Below are 16,273 nucleotides of genomic sequence, written 5' to 3' on the forward strand. Positions count from 1 at the left end.
AGTCGCGCGGGGACAGAGTTGGGCGCGAGCGGAAGTGACGTAGTTGTTGCACACGTGGTCCGGCGTGGTTCACGCGGGTCACTTCGGCCGGGCCTGGGAAGTTTTGAGCTCTTTCACCCGAGGTTAGCCGGACTTACCACTCCGATCCCCGTCTCGTCGCCAAGATGGTGAAGCCCAAGTACAAAGGACGGAGCACCATCAACCCCTCCAAGGCCAGCACAAACCCGGGTACAGGCGGCGGGGCTTGTCGCGGGTGGAGCTTGGAGGAAGTACCGGGGAGAGCTCTGAGGAGGCCGAGAGGGAGGAGGGGCACCTGGGTGGCGTTGGTTGGCGAGTGACCTCGAGGGGAATGGCTGTGGGGGATGAGAAGGGAGAAGGAAAGCAACATTTGAGGTGGTTTTTTCACTGGGGGGTCCTGAGGAGGGCTGACATTTTGCACGACTGGCAGGCCAAGGTGTAGTCACCTGGTAACGTGAACACTCAGGCCCGGCAGCCTTGGGTCGTCTCCAGTTGAGAGATTCAGAGAAAGATTAAACATAGTGTAGGCCGACCCAGTGGCGCTTTTACACTTAACTACACTTGCCTGCCACCTTAGCTTTGACCATTTAAATGAGAACGGGATTGTGGATTTGGCCCTTGGAATCATCCCATTGCTGTAAAATGTATAGAAAGTCCTACAGATCAATCAATATGATCGCGTCAATAAAGATATTTTTGGAGATATATATAAGTTGGGATGAGGTTCCACCTACAGGATGAACAAGATAGCCTTTGAGGGAGTCCCTTCCATTCGGGGTTAGTTAATAAAACTTTGTTTTTAAATACGGTTTAGAGATTCTAACGACTTTAATGTATGTTGACTGTTTTCCCTGGATTGATAATAAATCATTCAATTTAGGTACACTGTAATCTGAGAATGTTAGCCCTCAAAAGTCCCTTAGAGATGATGATTTTATAGATGAAGAGAAGGAACCAAAACAGGGGAAGTGGCTTGTCATGGTTGGCACAGTCAGTGAGTAGTAGAGCCCCCAGTGGTGTAATTTCAGCCCGTTTTATACTGCATCACTTCAGGTGCAGATAGGTGGTTTGAAGGGCTCCTGAAATGAGAAGCTAGGCTAGTATTATCATGCTTATTTGTCCTTCTCTTTCTCTTGGAGATGAAGGCAAGAGTTGCTACCTAGTTAGCTGTGGATTAAACTACAATGAAACATTAGGAAGTTAAGAAACTGACACCTTAAGAACACTTGTGTGTTTATATATTTGTGTGTGTGTGTATTTAAGTTGTCTCCATGGTGCCTTGCATGTAGCAGGCACTCAGTATTTGTTAAACTGAGACATAGAAATAGGTGTCTTCATGGTTAAGAGCACAGATGGTGATCGAATGCTTGTGTTCAAATTCCCACTTTGCCATTGGGTGGCTGTGTGATCTTGAGCAATGTGTCTGACCACTGCCTCAGTTTCTCAGTCTGCAGCGTTGGGATGTTGTATCTCTATAGAATTATTGTGTGACTTAAATGAGGTGATGCCTGTTATGTGGCTAGCACAGTCATTGCTGTTATAATAGTCAAAAATATTAATGATTATCATTCTCAAATACAATCCCAGTGAAGATCAAAGATTGGGTCAGCTTTGTCATATCATGTAGCTTTGAGTGATAATAATTTTATTGGAGCAACATACAGAAAAAGTAGAGATTTTGTGGTGAGGTGGCAGCTTGTCTAGCTTGTGTGAGCTACTTAGCATGTTTTAAGCAATGACCTTACTTGTACCTGTTGGTTATCAAATAGTGCACTGTCTCCTTCTGCTTTTTGTAGATCGAGTGCAGGGAGCAGGAGGCCAAAACATGAGGGACCGGGCCACAATCCGGCGCCTGAATATGTACAGGCAAAAGGAGCGCAGGTGAACATTGGGTGCTATTATCCTACCCCCTTTCCTTCATGATCTTGACTTGTAGCTGAGACTGATTAAGGCTTTGATGTTCACATCCCCACTTTCTCCAAATAGTAGTATATTTTCAAATATCATTTTATATGAGTGTTGCTGTGATACACTGTTAATTTTTGGTTAAGGGCAAGAGTCGTGGGTGGTTTCACAGTACTCCACAAGTAAAGGTCTTGTTCCCCACAGCCCCAGCCTTCATGAATGTCACATTAAACTCACAGGTAAATATCTGTCAGATGGAAATACAAACAGTATAGGACTATAGTTAAGAAAGCCACCAGCAAACTTGTTTTTTAATGCCAAACTTGAGATCACTTCATTGTGGCACTTGGACACTCATCCCAACTCTGAGTTCTGCTGAGGCAGCCTCTAACACAGGAACTTGCTGAGTATGGCATTTTGCTTGCTGGTCTTAATTTGTTTGGTAATTAGATTCTTCGTCTGTTCTAAAAGACGTGTCTGAAACCAAACATCAGTGAACTTGATTTGCCTTAGTCACCTACTTTGCAGTTTGTTTTAGAATTTTGAGTTCCATCATAAATCACCCTCTACTTAAAAATTCATTTAAACCAGCCTTCAAATAATTACCAAAAAACTCAAGTATGTGACTTTTTTAAAAAAGTAAACAAACAGTAAACAGATTTTTAAACATCAGCATTATTTATTATTCCTCTAGCAGAAATCATTACGTGCTCTGTTGCAAGAGGTTAAATGGCTTGGGGCAATCTGTTTCAAATGTAGAAATACTTTTTTGTTTACTGGAATCTGTATTTCGTGATCATTTAGAACCAGAATAAAAAGTTCTTTTGATGGAAAGTGTATTCTGTAAACCAAACTTTGCTGTTGCCTTTCTTCTGTTGTCAACCAAAATCTGTTATTTCCCCAATTTAGGAACAATCGTGGTAAAGTAATTAAGCCCCTGCAATATCAATCAACGGTGGCTTCTGGCACAGTGGCAAGAGTAGAGCCAAATATTAAATGGTTTGGTGAGTATTATCCGCTGTTACTTTGCTTTACAAAATGTATGCTGTAAGGGAAAGGCTAGAATGTTTAAATGTCTAACAGGCAGGAGTTTGTGGTGAGTGGAATTATCAAGGATTATATGAGAAAGGGATAAGAAATACCCTCAGTGGAAAAAGTGCTGAGAAAATAGTGGTGGTAGATTTTGTAAATAACTTGTTTCTTTTTTCTAAACTCATTTTGAAGTCTTCATAAATAACTTCTATGTGAAGAGCGCTCATCATCATTAATTATAAGTGAAACCTCTTGAGCAGATAAGACCATCCTTGATGACTAGCATTCACAGACCTTGGGACTCTCATCTTAATCTCTGGTTGCCTAGAGAGATTACTGTTTGAGAGGTGGCCTTGCAGGTGTGTTTGTGTGTTTAGCTTGCAGGATAAGTGCATTAAGCTGAAGTTTCTCTGAAACACTTTTTCTTAATGGAGTTGTCTTTGAACTTGAGTAACAATGAAAGGATCTCATTTTTGGTCCTTCCAGGAGTGACTAGGGTATCTCTAATCACAGAGAGATCAGAGCTTCTTCCTTTGGAAACTTCCCTTTCCTTTTAATCTGGGCTTTCAGTTTTTCCCTTAGCCTTTGGTAGATGTGTGGGCACTTCAGATGGTCAGCCCCAGTGTTTGCCTGGCATTTGACCTCTGTGCTTGGGGGCAGATGGCAACTACCATTGAGTATCTTTTACACCTTTTGAGAAGATACCCACTAAGAACTGCAACACAGAGAAGTGTCCGAAGGAAACTGTGGAGAGGCATTTAGCATGGTGGCTGGGTATTGTGACTCCAGATCCAGACTGCCTAGGTCTGAATCCTAGTTCTGTCATTTACGTGACGGTGGGCAAGTTATTAAGTCTGTTCATCGATTTTCTCAGCTCTAAAATGAGAATAAAAGTAGAACATATCTCATGGGACTGTTGTGGTAATCAAATGAGTAAATACATATAAAGTGTGTAGAATAGTGCCTGTAGTTTGTAGCAAATAGTGAGTGTAAGCGTTAACTGCTATCATCATCACAACCTTGATGTTTTGCATTTGTGCCGCAATATACTGTTTAATTGAATACTTTCTTCATGATCTTTCACTTACAAGGTGTCGTGGTGTTGCAGGCCTGCGTCTTGTTCCCTTGCATGCATTCATTAGTTAATTTAATAGTCCTTTCAAACCATTATAACCCTAAAAATTGTAACTATGACTCGAGTGTTTGTGTTTCAAGATTCTCTGTTTATACTGACTGATCAGCTATGATCAGCTCCAAATTTCTCTGCCAGATCTAGCAGGAAGTTGGACATTTGTCAGATCTCAGTTCCATTCAGTGCTGTTTATTTTTTGGTTGGAAAACTATTGAAACCCTTTGTGTGTCATGGGTTGATAGAATAGTTCCTAGGTATGAGTGCAGAAAAGGCAGTTTTTTGTTCGTTTGTTTTTTTCCCCCTCTTTTAAGTTTGAAAGCAGCTACAAGGGATAGATATATCAGGCGCTTGGGTGAGTGAGGGTAATTTAAAAGCTTGCCTTTCACTGTGTCAGTGGAAGATGGATGCAGAAGTAAAACCAAGTTATTTATTAAATGGCAACATTCTTTATTTATAAAACAGGAAACACACGTGTGATTAAGCAGTCATCATTACAAAAATTTCAAGAAGAAATGGATACAGTTATGAAGGATCCATACAAAGTTGTCATGAAGCAAAGCAAGTTACCAATGTCTCTTCTCCATGATCGAATCCGGCCTCATGTAAGATGTAGGATATCCCTGGTGATGGAATTTCTTGGGCAAACTCCATGCAGATCCCTCTTTGACATATTTGTCTTTTGTTTTTCCTTAGAAAATAATGACTTTAATGTAGCAGTGATGAACTCTCTGGGACTTCTCTTTTCACCTTTGTCAGAGGTCTAACCTTCAGTATGAATCACATTTTATCAGGGAGGTACAGTAGTATAGTGGATCTAAGCACCGATTTTGGAGTGAGACCTGAATTTTAATCCTTGCTCAACCCTTTCCTGTGCTCTTAGTTAGGTTTCTCCATGAGCTTTAACTTCTCATAGACACAGTGTAGATAATCCACCTCCTTGAGTGACTGGATACAGATGAAATGTCTGTAAAGCACTTGGCCCGTAGTAAGCCCGTAGCATACCTCCTCGGAAGACCTAAGTACATAATAACTATTAGTAATATTATTTTTTATCATATATTTATTTTGGTAGGCAAGCTTGTTTTAAGTGGTAATTCCATTAAACTTTGGGGAAATGTAGAATTAGGATTGAGTTGGTAGAACTTTGGTGTTGTGTACTTCTAGCTTTTGTGAGATCCTTGGAGATTTCTTCTCTGCTGAAGGAAAGGGTGCTCTTCACATTGGTTGTTGGTTGCTGAAGTTTGAAGTACAGTAAGGATTCAGTCTGGCTTGAGTGGAATGAGTTGCACACAGAACAAAGAAGTGGCCTAATGTTTGCCTGCACGCTTTTACTTGCATTGAATAATAATTCCCAGAAATGTAGCCAGGACATAAGCTTCAGTTCCAGTATAAGGAGGGGAGGGAAACATTGACATGCATACATGGATTAAACAGTTCAAAGAAAAGTGTTTACTTGCAGAACAAAATAAAACCAAGGCCTGGTTATTGCCTCAGGTTTTGTCATTTATGTTTTGTTTTATGATGGACTGGAAGAATGGCACCTATTAGTGGAGTGACTGTTTTCTTTCAGGGAAACACATGAGTGTAATTCATGAACCACAGACAAGTTGCTCATTTCCCATGTTCTCTTTGTCTATTCTCCCTAAAGCTATCTTTTAACCAACTATTGAATCCTGTTTATGGGAAGGACAGAGAGGTTCTATTATGGATTTATTGCTTTGTTGCCTGTTCTAGTGTTCACTGCTTCTAAAATTCAGTGTTTAAATATCTGACTTGTAGAGTGAAGGATCTGCAGTTGCAGCAGTCAGCTTCTATTTTGATGCAGAAAGGTGCTCAGCGTGGTTGATGAGTTTTCTGCTTTGGCCTTGAAAAACCTTACCTATTTTATTTTAATATGATATCTACTACTTGCTATACATTCTAATTCTGAGATTATTCTGCACGTTGGAATCAAATCAGATATGCTTTTAACTTTTGCACATTCAGCTACGTGTGTATTAGAATTCCTATATTTTTGTAGCAATGCGGTAAAAATACTGTAAGTTATTTTGCATGTACTCTATTATATGCTGCATTATACTGACTAATGTGTAGGTTTATAGACATAAAACCTTTTTGTATACTATACTTTATAGGTTATGTGAGACACTTTCAGGGATAATTTTGGTCACACTTGATTTTACCCAGTGACATTAGAACCTATTTCCCATGTAAAATGCGATTTTTCTGTTTGGAGATGCTCCTGGTGGAGGGTAGTGACTGAAACTAAACTAAGTGATGGGATGGGGAGTCTGAGAAAATGCTAAAAGTTTAAGGATCTATAAAAGTTGGAAGCAGAGATCTGTTAAAGTTCAGAATCCATAGGGGGTTGCTCCGGCATCCCCACAGCTTTTATAGTAGGGGAGCTTATTCTGAGGAGAAAAGGAAGTTTTTTTGGTTTTGTTTTTTTTTTTTTAAGGATATTCTCTACGGCCTGTTAACATTTTGCTACGTGATAGATCCTAACTCAAGCTTTGACTTTTATCCTGCTTCAAAAATTCCTATGTCTGTAACTTCTTTACAGGCACATCAAGTTCTAGTTAGTATCAGGTTCCTTTTTTATCACATCTAAACTATTATTTTGGACTTTTGCTAGATGTTTTTCATCTGAAGACTTTCCATGTGTGTTTAATAAAAACGTTACCTAAATTAGGGAAAATGTTATCTGAAACTAAAATGCATCTTACAAAATAAGCAATTCCTTTTAGCCATGAAAGAAATTAACTTCCAAGAAAAAGTTGGCATTTATAGGTGGTTTAAAAAAAACACACAAATTTGAGTATGATTGTCCTTGACAAAATCTGTGAATTTGGCGAATTTTGTGCACTTGTTTAAAAGCTCAAAAAATGGCAGAAAAGATAAGTTAATTTTCATCATTGTAGCCTTAATTACATTTGACTAAAGTTTATGATAAATGAAATAAAGGAAAGCTTTTGGCAAGTCTTACACAACTATTCGTATTTGCTTTGATTATTTGTATTACTTTTGTATTTCTCCGAGGAAGCTTACAGAACTTCAGAATAGGGGAACAAGTGCTTGTTGTGCTATTTAAAAAAGGATTGCTGATTTGGAAGGGGACTGAATCCATGTTCTTGTGGATTTTGGTATGGGCTAAGCTTTGGAAAAATAGAATCAGAAAGTCTTTTCCAGGTAGGTTTTTAACTTTATGCTTTTTCTCTGTGTTTTCCTTAGTTTTACCTGTAATTTTCCTTTCTCTTTAGAACTCGAAGGTGCACATTCTTGATACTGAAAGTTTTGAAACTACATTTGGCCCTAAGTCACAAAGGAAGCGACCAAACTTATTTGCAAGTGATATGCAGTCTCTTCTAGAAAATGCTGAAATGTCCACTGACAGCTATGACCGGAACAAAGATCGAGATTTGGTCACTGAAGACACTGGTGTGAGGTACAGTTTTGAGGTTCATGTAGATCTTGTCATTTGCTCTTCTGCAACAAAACATTTTCCTTAAACTTTTTTTTGCCTATGTGAAGCTCAGTAGCTTTAAATTGTAGATGGAGAGTTATCCTCTTCCCTCAGACTAGAAATGTTGGTGAAATTGGGGCCAAACTGAAAATAGTTTAAGGTGGCTTGATTGCCACATGTCTCTCACCATCCCCAAAATAAAAATAGATGACATTTTCTTCTTCAATATCATAGCAGTATATCCTGTCATAAACAAATTAAAAAATATTGTTAAGTTGGAAAATGCAACAAGATGGAAATAACTCATCTATGACATACGTTAAACATTGTTAACACCTTCCTTAACTGGAGGTCTCTGGACCACTGGGGAGTTCATGGATGGCCTTTGAGGCTTCTGTGACCCTCTGAAGATAATATGGGAAATTTATGAACCTGCTTAAAGGTGGTGGGGTTTTGTTGTTTTTATTTTTGTTTTTGTATTGTTTTGGGGAGGAGGAGGAGAGGAAGGATCCATAACTTTCATCATATTCTCATAGGGATCCATACCCAAAAGAAGGTTAAGAATCAGTCACTGATATATATCTCTCTAGATAGTTTTCCTTTTTTTATTTATTTATGTATTTATTTGAGACAGAGTCTCACTTTGTTGCCTGGACTAGAGCACAGCAGCCTAGCTCACAGCAACCTCAAACTCCTGGGTTCAAGTGATCCTCTTGCCTCAGCCTCCCAAGTAGCTGGGTCTACAGGCACGTGCCACCACACCTGGCCAATTTTTTTTTTTTTTTAGTAGAGACGGGTCTCGCTCTTGCTCAGGCTGGTGTCAAACTCCTGAGCTCAAGCCATCCTCCTGCCTCGGCCTCAGCTAGGATTACATGTGTGAGCCACCGCACCCCACCTTAATTTACTATTTTAATCATTTTTAAGTGTACAGTTCAGTGGCACTAAGTGCATTTACATTGTTGTGCAACCATCACCACTGTCTGCCTCCAGAACTTTTTCACCCCAAACTGAAACTCTGTACCTTTTCAACACTGAGTCTCCATTCCCCCTCTCCTCCCCAGCCCCTGGTAACCACTGTGCTACTTTGTCTCTTGTGGGTGTGACTGGTCTAGGTACCTCACATCAGTGGAATCATACAGTAATTTTCCTTTTGTGTCTGGCATAATGTTCTCTGGATCATCATGTTGCAGCATGTGTCAGAATTTCCTTCCTCCCTTCCCTTCCCTTCCCTTCCCTTCCCTTCCCTTCCCTTCCCTTCCCTTCCCTTCCCTTCCCTCCCCTCCCCTCCCCTCCCCTCCCCTCCCCTCAGCTGAATAATGTTTCATTATATATATATGCCACATTGTGTTTATCCATTTGCCTGTTGATGGGCATTTGAGTACAGTCACTTTTTAAATTCAGTTTGTTTTCAGTCCATCTCCAACTGGGTTTGAGAACCTTTCCTTTTGTACATGGACTTTTCCCTGAACCAACCTTTTAATCTTGACAGTGCTTCAGTTGCTCATTTTGGGTGCTTTCTTATTTAGGAATGAAGCCCAAGAAGAGATATATAAAAAGGGACAGTCCAAAAGAATATGGGGTGAGCTGTACAAGGTAAGACTCTTAAATTCTCTTTTATTGAGTGATTCCTTTGGGTTTCGTGATTTTATATGAGAATATTGGTTTTGATATATGGAAGCTCTATCAGGTAAAGTGCAGACTCCATTGCCTGTTCCATCCTCTTCCCCTACCCCAAAGAAATTAGGATTGACGTAGCCATGCATGATGTATTACCATTGTTTTAGGTAACTGACTTTTTGAAATTACTTGTAAAAGAGTAACAGCTACCTTTTATACACTCATACATTACCTGTCAATATTTCTTTAGATTACCTGCTAAAGTGATAATTGTATTTAAATTTATCATGCCTGGTTAGAGCCACATGTGAAGTTTTAAGCTATTTAGTCCACCCATCTCCTTTTATAGGTGAGGACATGTATCTAGAAAGGTTTAACACCTTACCTAGCTTACCCAGCTCATTAGTAGAAGAGGCTTTGCGTATTGTGATTCTTGATCCAGTGCTCTTTAACTGGCTGGTTTTATGCACACATAGTAATAATAATCTTGGGAAGAAAGACCTTCAAGCATAGTTACATAATTAAACAATAACATAATTGGAAACTAGTACCATAAAGGCAAACTACATTTTTAAGTTTTCTATAAAATACGTAAAACCTATAACAATAGAAACTTACGGAAGTCTAAGGAGTAAATGATTCAGTTCAGTAATCCATGGTAGTTATGAAATAAGATGGGCTTCATCTAAGCTTGTTTTCCTGTTTGAAATTTGGCAAATTCAAATACCCACAGGATGAAAAACCTTTTTATTCTGATCTCTGGGCATTAAGATTGGCTACAATCTACTCTCCCCACAACTGTTTTGAAATTATCTCTAAATATTCTTATTTTTTCCAGATTCCCTTAAATGTCATCTCTCTTGTGTTTGTCCTGTAGCAAATCATTTTTGCCTCTTTAAATTTGCAGGTGATAGATTCATCAGATGTTGTAGTTCAAGTTCTTGATGCTAGAGATCCAATGGGTACTCGTTCCCCTCACATTGAGACTTACTTGAAGAAGGAAAAACCCTGGAAACACCTCATTTTTGTTCTTAACAAATGTGACCTTGTTCCATCCTGGGCAACAGTAAGTATAGCTACTAATCTAAAACAGTCTGTCAAGGTCACTCAACGTGTACAGACTTTGAAATATCTGTTAATAAATCAGTTTTATGGTTTTTAGGATAACGTGTTGCACTTTTGAGATTGCTTGTAGTCATTGGGGTGTTCTCATTGAAAACAAAACTTAAATGTGCTTCATTGCTGATGGGCAGAGGCACCTTTTATCCTCTGGCAGTTTGTAATTCTCTGGCGGGACAGCTGCAGTGTCCCCGCACAGTGAAGACTGTGCCCCTTCAGAAGGAGACAGTTGCCGCCACCACTGGCCTGCTTCGTATTATGTTCCATTAACTGTGCTTAGTAGCAATGAAGGCATTTTGGGAATATTGTTTTGCATTTATAAGACAAAAGACAAAGCATTAACTGTCACACTTGAAAAAAACATTTCAAAGAAATATAGCTAACATTTTCCTTAGATAACAGTGTATTTGGAACACAATCCTGTAATTCAAGCTCTGATTTCTTCCACGTATTATAAATAAACAAGCTACAATTTACCAGCATGCCTCTTTCTCTCCCTTTAGAAACGATGGGTTGCTGTTCTCTCCCAGGATTACCCAACACTTGCTTTCCATGCAAGTCTCACCAACCCCTTTGGCAAAGGGGCATTCATTCAGCTGCTGCGGCAGTTTGGAAAGGTACGGAGACCTGACCTGTTTCTCCTGACATTGTGTAGCTGTGAGTTTGTGTAAGAATCTCGCTTGCCACGGGGTGGCACAAAGTTACCAGTTTCGCTTCCCTCACCTTGGTGTGTTTTCTAGAGATGTCAAACTCATAGAGCCTATGGATTGGAAGGGATTCTGAAGTGTTTTCTTGCTCAACCTTTGCCCCAATCCCTGACCAGCGTCGCCTCCCTTTCTGCCACATCTCTGGCACCTTATGGTCCAGCCTCTGCTCGAGGATGGACCTCCTCCCCCCCTCTTTGTTCTCCACCCTGGGCTTTCAGGGCTTGCCCTGCTTCCTCTGCCTTCAGGGCTTGTGCAGTTTCTGTCTCCTCTGGCTGTGCAGGGCCTTGGCAAAACTCAAGCCTCAGATCCCTGGTCCGATGTCAGTTCCTCAGGGAATCTCTGAAACCGCATCACCTTATCAAATGTTCTCACAGCTTCATGCTCTATCCCTGTCATTTTGAATTTGTGTATTTGATTAATACACAACAAAAGACCCACGTCTCCTGTTCACCCTTCCCCACTTCCAGGAGTGAACACTTCCAATCCTTAGCTGTTATTTCTGTTATTTTCCTTCACACTTTAGTGCAGGCTTATGATTTTATTTCTTGATCTCCCCGCAACACACCTCCCCAGTTTTACATGCTTATTAATTCCTGCTATAGAAAATGAGGATTCAGTTTCTCACAGCCATCCCCCCCACCACACACACATAACTTTCCTCCCTCTGTTTTCCCTATATTTTTAGGCAATAATGTTGGGTTACATTATTATTCGTTCAGTGTTTATGTTATAACTGTAAAGTATTAGTCGTGCCTGATCCACACGGTGTGCTATGACTGTAATTCCTTTCTGATAGAAGCCTTCATTTTCTCTGTTGTTACTTTGATGTGTTTTATTTGTTTCTGTCACTAATGTGCCCCCACATTCTCTGGTAGAGTGGGCACATTCAGGATGTCCAGGCACAGCATGTTGTTCCCTTCGGTGGCTAGCCCTCTGTCCCCCTAGTTGGGACTGGCTGCCCTCCAGGCCTGCTGCAGCATCGTGTGTCTGGGATTTTCTTTCACCATCATCCTGAGAATTCTAATGGCTGTTTCCCTGTATTGGATTCCTTGTTTATTGGATCCCTTTTCTTTCCTTTTTTTTTTTTTCTGGTTTACTCCTTCCTTTTGATGGAATGTAATTTCCAGAAGTTTCTTGAGAAGGGTGCTTAGAAAGAATGTTTTCTGAGATACCTTGTGTTCCGAAAATATCTGTATTCTACCCTCATACCTTTTCTTCTGAGAATGTTGAAGGCACCACTGCATTGTCTCCTGACTTCTGAGAGATCTCAGGCTGTTCAGACCCTTAATCTTTTGTGGCTATGATCTTTTCTTAAAATTCTTCTTGTTGTAAAGTGTCAGAGTGATGTGCCTCAGTGGGTCTTTTACTGTTTAGAAAGCTAGGCATTTCTGGGGACTTTCAGCCTGATATTGTCTTACATTATTTCTTTGACATTTCCTATCCCCCTCTGTTGTCTGCATTCTTGTTTAGAAATTTCGTTTTACCTCGTGGTTGAATTCTTTAATTTTCTTGTCATTATTTTGGTATATATAACATTTTGCTCTATTTTCTGGGCTGTTCCCTTGACTTGATCAGTGAGATGTTCTATCACAAAATTTACTTTGCCTTTCACTTTTAATTTTTAATTTCTGAGAGCCCTTGTTTAACTCTTGATTTTCCCCACCCTCTTTGATGTCTTATTTCACAGATACAATGTTTTCTCTGTCTCTCTGAGATTGTTAATAATAGTGATATTTTGGAATTTTCTTCTCTGCCTACGTTGATTCTGTTCCCTCCAAGTTTCCATTAGAGTTACACTTCAAATGTCTGGTTATTCTTCGTTCTCCATTCATATTTAAGAGTAGGGCACTAAAAAGTGATAGCATTTTTTGTCATTGCATGGGGTGGGCTTGTTGACTGATAAACTTCACTGTAGGGTGATTGGTTAGGAGCCCAACTATTTTGTTGGAGGATACCCTATAGATGTCACTGTCTGTGGGTCTTTTTTCTTGGGCTTGTGAGTTTCCCCAGAAAAGAATCGTCCAGTCTCCAGCTCTGGGTGTGTATTAAGCCTGGCTGCCAGCTTTCTGGGTACTCCGTAACAATAGGGGGTTGGGGGTCTCACTATTCAATATTTAGACTTTTAATTAATCACTCTGGGAATACTTGCCTTTAGCTGCTGTTACCTCTAAATCTAGGATCCCTTTCAGGTCTGAAAATTAAAGATATATTCAGACATGTAGGAATTCCAAAAAATCTTTATTTCCTAAGGCTCTGGACTGCTTGTGGGGTAGAGAAGTTTTGTGCCCATGCTGATTGAGGAGAGTGTGGAGGGGTGTGGCTGCTCGAGAGACTTCTGCAAGTCCTCTTGTCTTATGCCTGGGGCATCTACTGTCCATTCCTGGGGCTTTCTGTGATCACTGGCATCGATTTTTTAGTTTTTCTATCTTTGCAACTACCTAGCTTTTATATGTTATGGTGAGCCAGGTTAGATGCTACTTTTTAGTGTCTAGTATTTTATTTAACATAATGTTACTTTTCATTGTCTCATCTCCACCCTATTGTTTGGTTTTGTGTGCTTGGTTCTATTGGGTTAAAAGCGTTAACGCCCATGCTGTCATTCTCGTGGAGTTAGGGAGGGAGTGCGGTTGGCATCTTCAATCAGAAGGCGCCATCCATGCACGGGCCTCTTCTGGATAACAGGCTGAGCTCTGTCTCCTTGAGACTTTCACTCAGTAGTCTAACTTTCGAGGCTGCCCTTTTTCATTTGTTGTTTATTTTTGGCAGTGAGAATGCAAAACATATTGTGTAGAGAAAAGGAGGGTTGGGTCATGGGACTGTCAGTTGGTAAATCTGTTAAAATTTTCTTTCCTGAAGACATTTTATCAGTGTATTGTTCTAAGTTGATGACTAATGAACTATTTCTTCCCATATTTCTTGACCTACATACTTTTAAACTTAAAACATTGAAGGATAATTTCACATAAACGATTGAGGAAATGACTCACCTCTGATTTATTAATAAGCATATATATCCAGCTCACACAGATTACGTAGGTTGTGTGTGTGTCAAGGCTTCAGATCAAGTTGTGTCAAGAGTTTTGCACTGTATTCTTGATATTAGCAAATTAACACAGCCTGCATGTCCAAAGGGATATTCACAACTGCATGTATGTGGTATGTATTCTCCTTTTCAACAGTTGCACACTGACAAGAAGCAGATCAGTGTCGGGTTCATTGGCTATCCAAATGTTGGCAAGAGCTCTGTGATAAACACATTGCGTTCCAAGAAAGTTTGCAACGTGGCCCCCATTGCAGGTGAAACGAAGGTATGTCTGGCTCAGAGGGATGTTACTTCTGCATATTTTATTTCCCCAGAGGGTGATTGTTTAAGACATGGAGATTTCTATCTGCTTCTCTTGAATGCAGACCTCTATTGAGAGTTTAGGTTTTCCACGTAATAGTTTGGAACATACCAGAGTTGTTTCTGCCCACTTTGATAAAACTGAGAGTACTTTGTATGCCACTGTGTGGCTTTGGTGTGATTTGGTTAATGTGATTCATATTTAAGTCTGTTTTAAATTGTCACTCCAACATTTTACTTTGGTAAACAAAATAAACCCAAGAAAATTTGAAGCCTGGGTTAAGAACGAAAACTCAACCTTAGGGTAGGTTCTGAGAGTTGGGGTCACATCCTAGAACACAGAGTGTTTGAGGAACAGCATGGTTCTGCTTAAAGGGAAAGAGGCTAAGCAGTACTGCACTTCCAGGAGTACTTTTAAAACTCGGGGAAAGGTTCATTGGTTGTTATTGCATGATACTAGGTGGAAATCCTGTCTCTGTGTTATTTTTACTCTTAGCTGATGGAAACTATAGTTTATGTTTAGTGGCAATGTCTTGTGCATGGCACAGATAGAGGAGAAAGTTAATAGCTTAATTACTCAGCAGGTTACTTTCCTTTGACTCCCCCTTCCCTCCTTTTTAACATCATACGTGAGCATGAGGGGTTTGTGAAATTAGACTCCTAGTATTTGACACAGGACATCGCTGACTTTTTTCTGTCTTCAGGTCTGGCAGTATATTACCTTGATGCGTCGGATATTCTTGATTGACTGCCCAGGTGTGGTTTACCCGTCTGAGGACTCCGAGACAGACATCGTGCTAAAAGGAGTTGTGAGTATTTGGTCCTGATGGGCTGTTTATATTTTGGGGAGAGTGTTCTGTAGGGGCCCCTGGATACCTCTGCTTTTTACTCATTCAGAAGGCAGTCTGGGGTCAGCCTGTCTGACCAAACTTTAGGAACATGACACTAAACAGGGCAGCTTCTCGATGTAAGCCTGTTTGAGTAGTTCGTGGAACCGTGGGCATATCTGGTCAATATCATCCCACAAAAGAGTTCATGGTTTACGCACAGGATCCAAAGGGAAGCAGGGCCTGTTTATGTTTAGTGATAATTTGTCTTTGTGAGTTTATGGGTTGAGTCATTTGGAACCCAGTCATTTCCTCACTTGTTTCTGAACGTGACTGAGAACGTTAAATGGTTCCACTTAACCTTAACCGTACTTCTGGCTTTACATCCTCGGCACATTCCTCTCCTTTCTTGAACTATTCCATTCTTTCTGTGTCCTGGGATTGGCAGGCTTTTAACCATTTCTGCAAGTGAGTAACAGGAAGCATTCCAAGTTTAAACTGCTTGCGGAAGCCACACAGTTAGTTTGTGGTGAGCTGTGATTAAGGCTGAGTTCGGGGCTTCGTGGCTGTGGTCACCCGTCAGTGGTGCTCCCTGCAGCTGACCGTGCCTACCCACCTCGGAGACAGGGTCCTACCAGGCTCCAGTTGGCTCGTGATGTTGAAATCTATTTTCAAATAGTGTCATAAAGAACACAGGGAACGTCACTACTTCCACAACAAACTTCATAAGCAGGAGATTTCGTATTAACATTTAGGTTCAAGTGGAAAAAATTAAGACTCCCGAAGACCACATTGGTGCTATACTTGAACGAGCAAAGCCAGAATATATCAGCAAGACGTACAAGATTGATTCTTGGGAGAATGCTGAGGACTTTCTTGAGAAGCTAGCTTTCCGGACGGGGAAGTTACTAAAGGTGAGCCAGGGTTTGTGCGAATGTAGACTGGTACATAGCGCAGGCATGTGTGTATGTGATGTGGACCTTTGTTTGTATGCATTGTGTGAGCATTCAGAATGCTATGCTCATTGTTCTATAGGGGGTGATGAACTGGGACAAGTGAAGTGCCCCCAAAGTGGGAGGTGGTTTTGCTCATTGAATTTAATTGGGAATC

General features: G+C 40.4%; 1 protein-coding gene across 1 annotated transcript in view; it reads left to right on the plus strand.

Annotated features, from left to right (window-relative positions):
* The window catches only part of GNL2 (G protein nucleolar 2), a 22,489-nt gene continuing 6,216 nt past the window's right edge, over window positions 1–16,273 (plus strand). Inside the window, exons 1-11 of the mRNA XM_045548234.1 lie at window positions 1–228; window positions 1,815–1,899; window positions 2,833–2,927; window positions 4,550–4,689; window positions 7,348–7,532; window positions 9,077–9,143; window positions 10,075–10,233; window positions 10,790–10,903; window positions 14,173–14,301; window positions 15,041–15,145; window positions 15,919–16,077. Coding sequence (XP_045404190.1) covers window positions 165–228; window positions 1,815–1,899; window positions 2,833–2,927; window positions 4,550–4,689; window positions 7,348–7,532; window positions 9,077–9,143; window positions 10,075–10,233; window positions 10,790–10,903; window positions 14,173–14,301; window positions 15,041–15,145; window positions 15,919–16,077 — 1,302 coding nt within the window. The 5' untranslated portion in view covers window positions 1–164. The remainder of the gene's footprint in view (window positions 229–1,814; window positions 1,900–2,832; window positions 2,928–4,549; window positions 4,690–7,347; window positions 7,533–9,076; window positions 9,144–10,074; window positions 10,234–10,789; window positions 10,904–14,172; window positions 14,302–15,040; window positions 15,146–15,918; window positions 16,078–16,273) is intronic.

The sequence above is a fragment of the Lemur catta genome, chromosome 3 (genome assembly GCF_020740605.2).
Source record: "Lemur catta isolate mLemCat1 chromosome 3, mLemCat1.pri, whole genome shotgun sequence".
NCBI lineage: Eukaryota > Metazoa > Chordata > Mammalia > Primates > Lemuridae > Lemur > Lemur catta.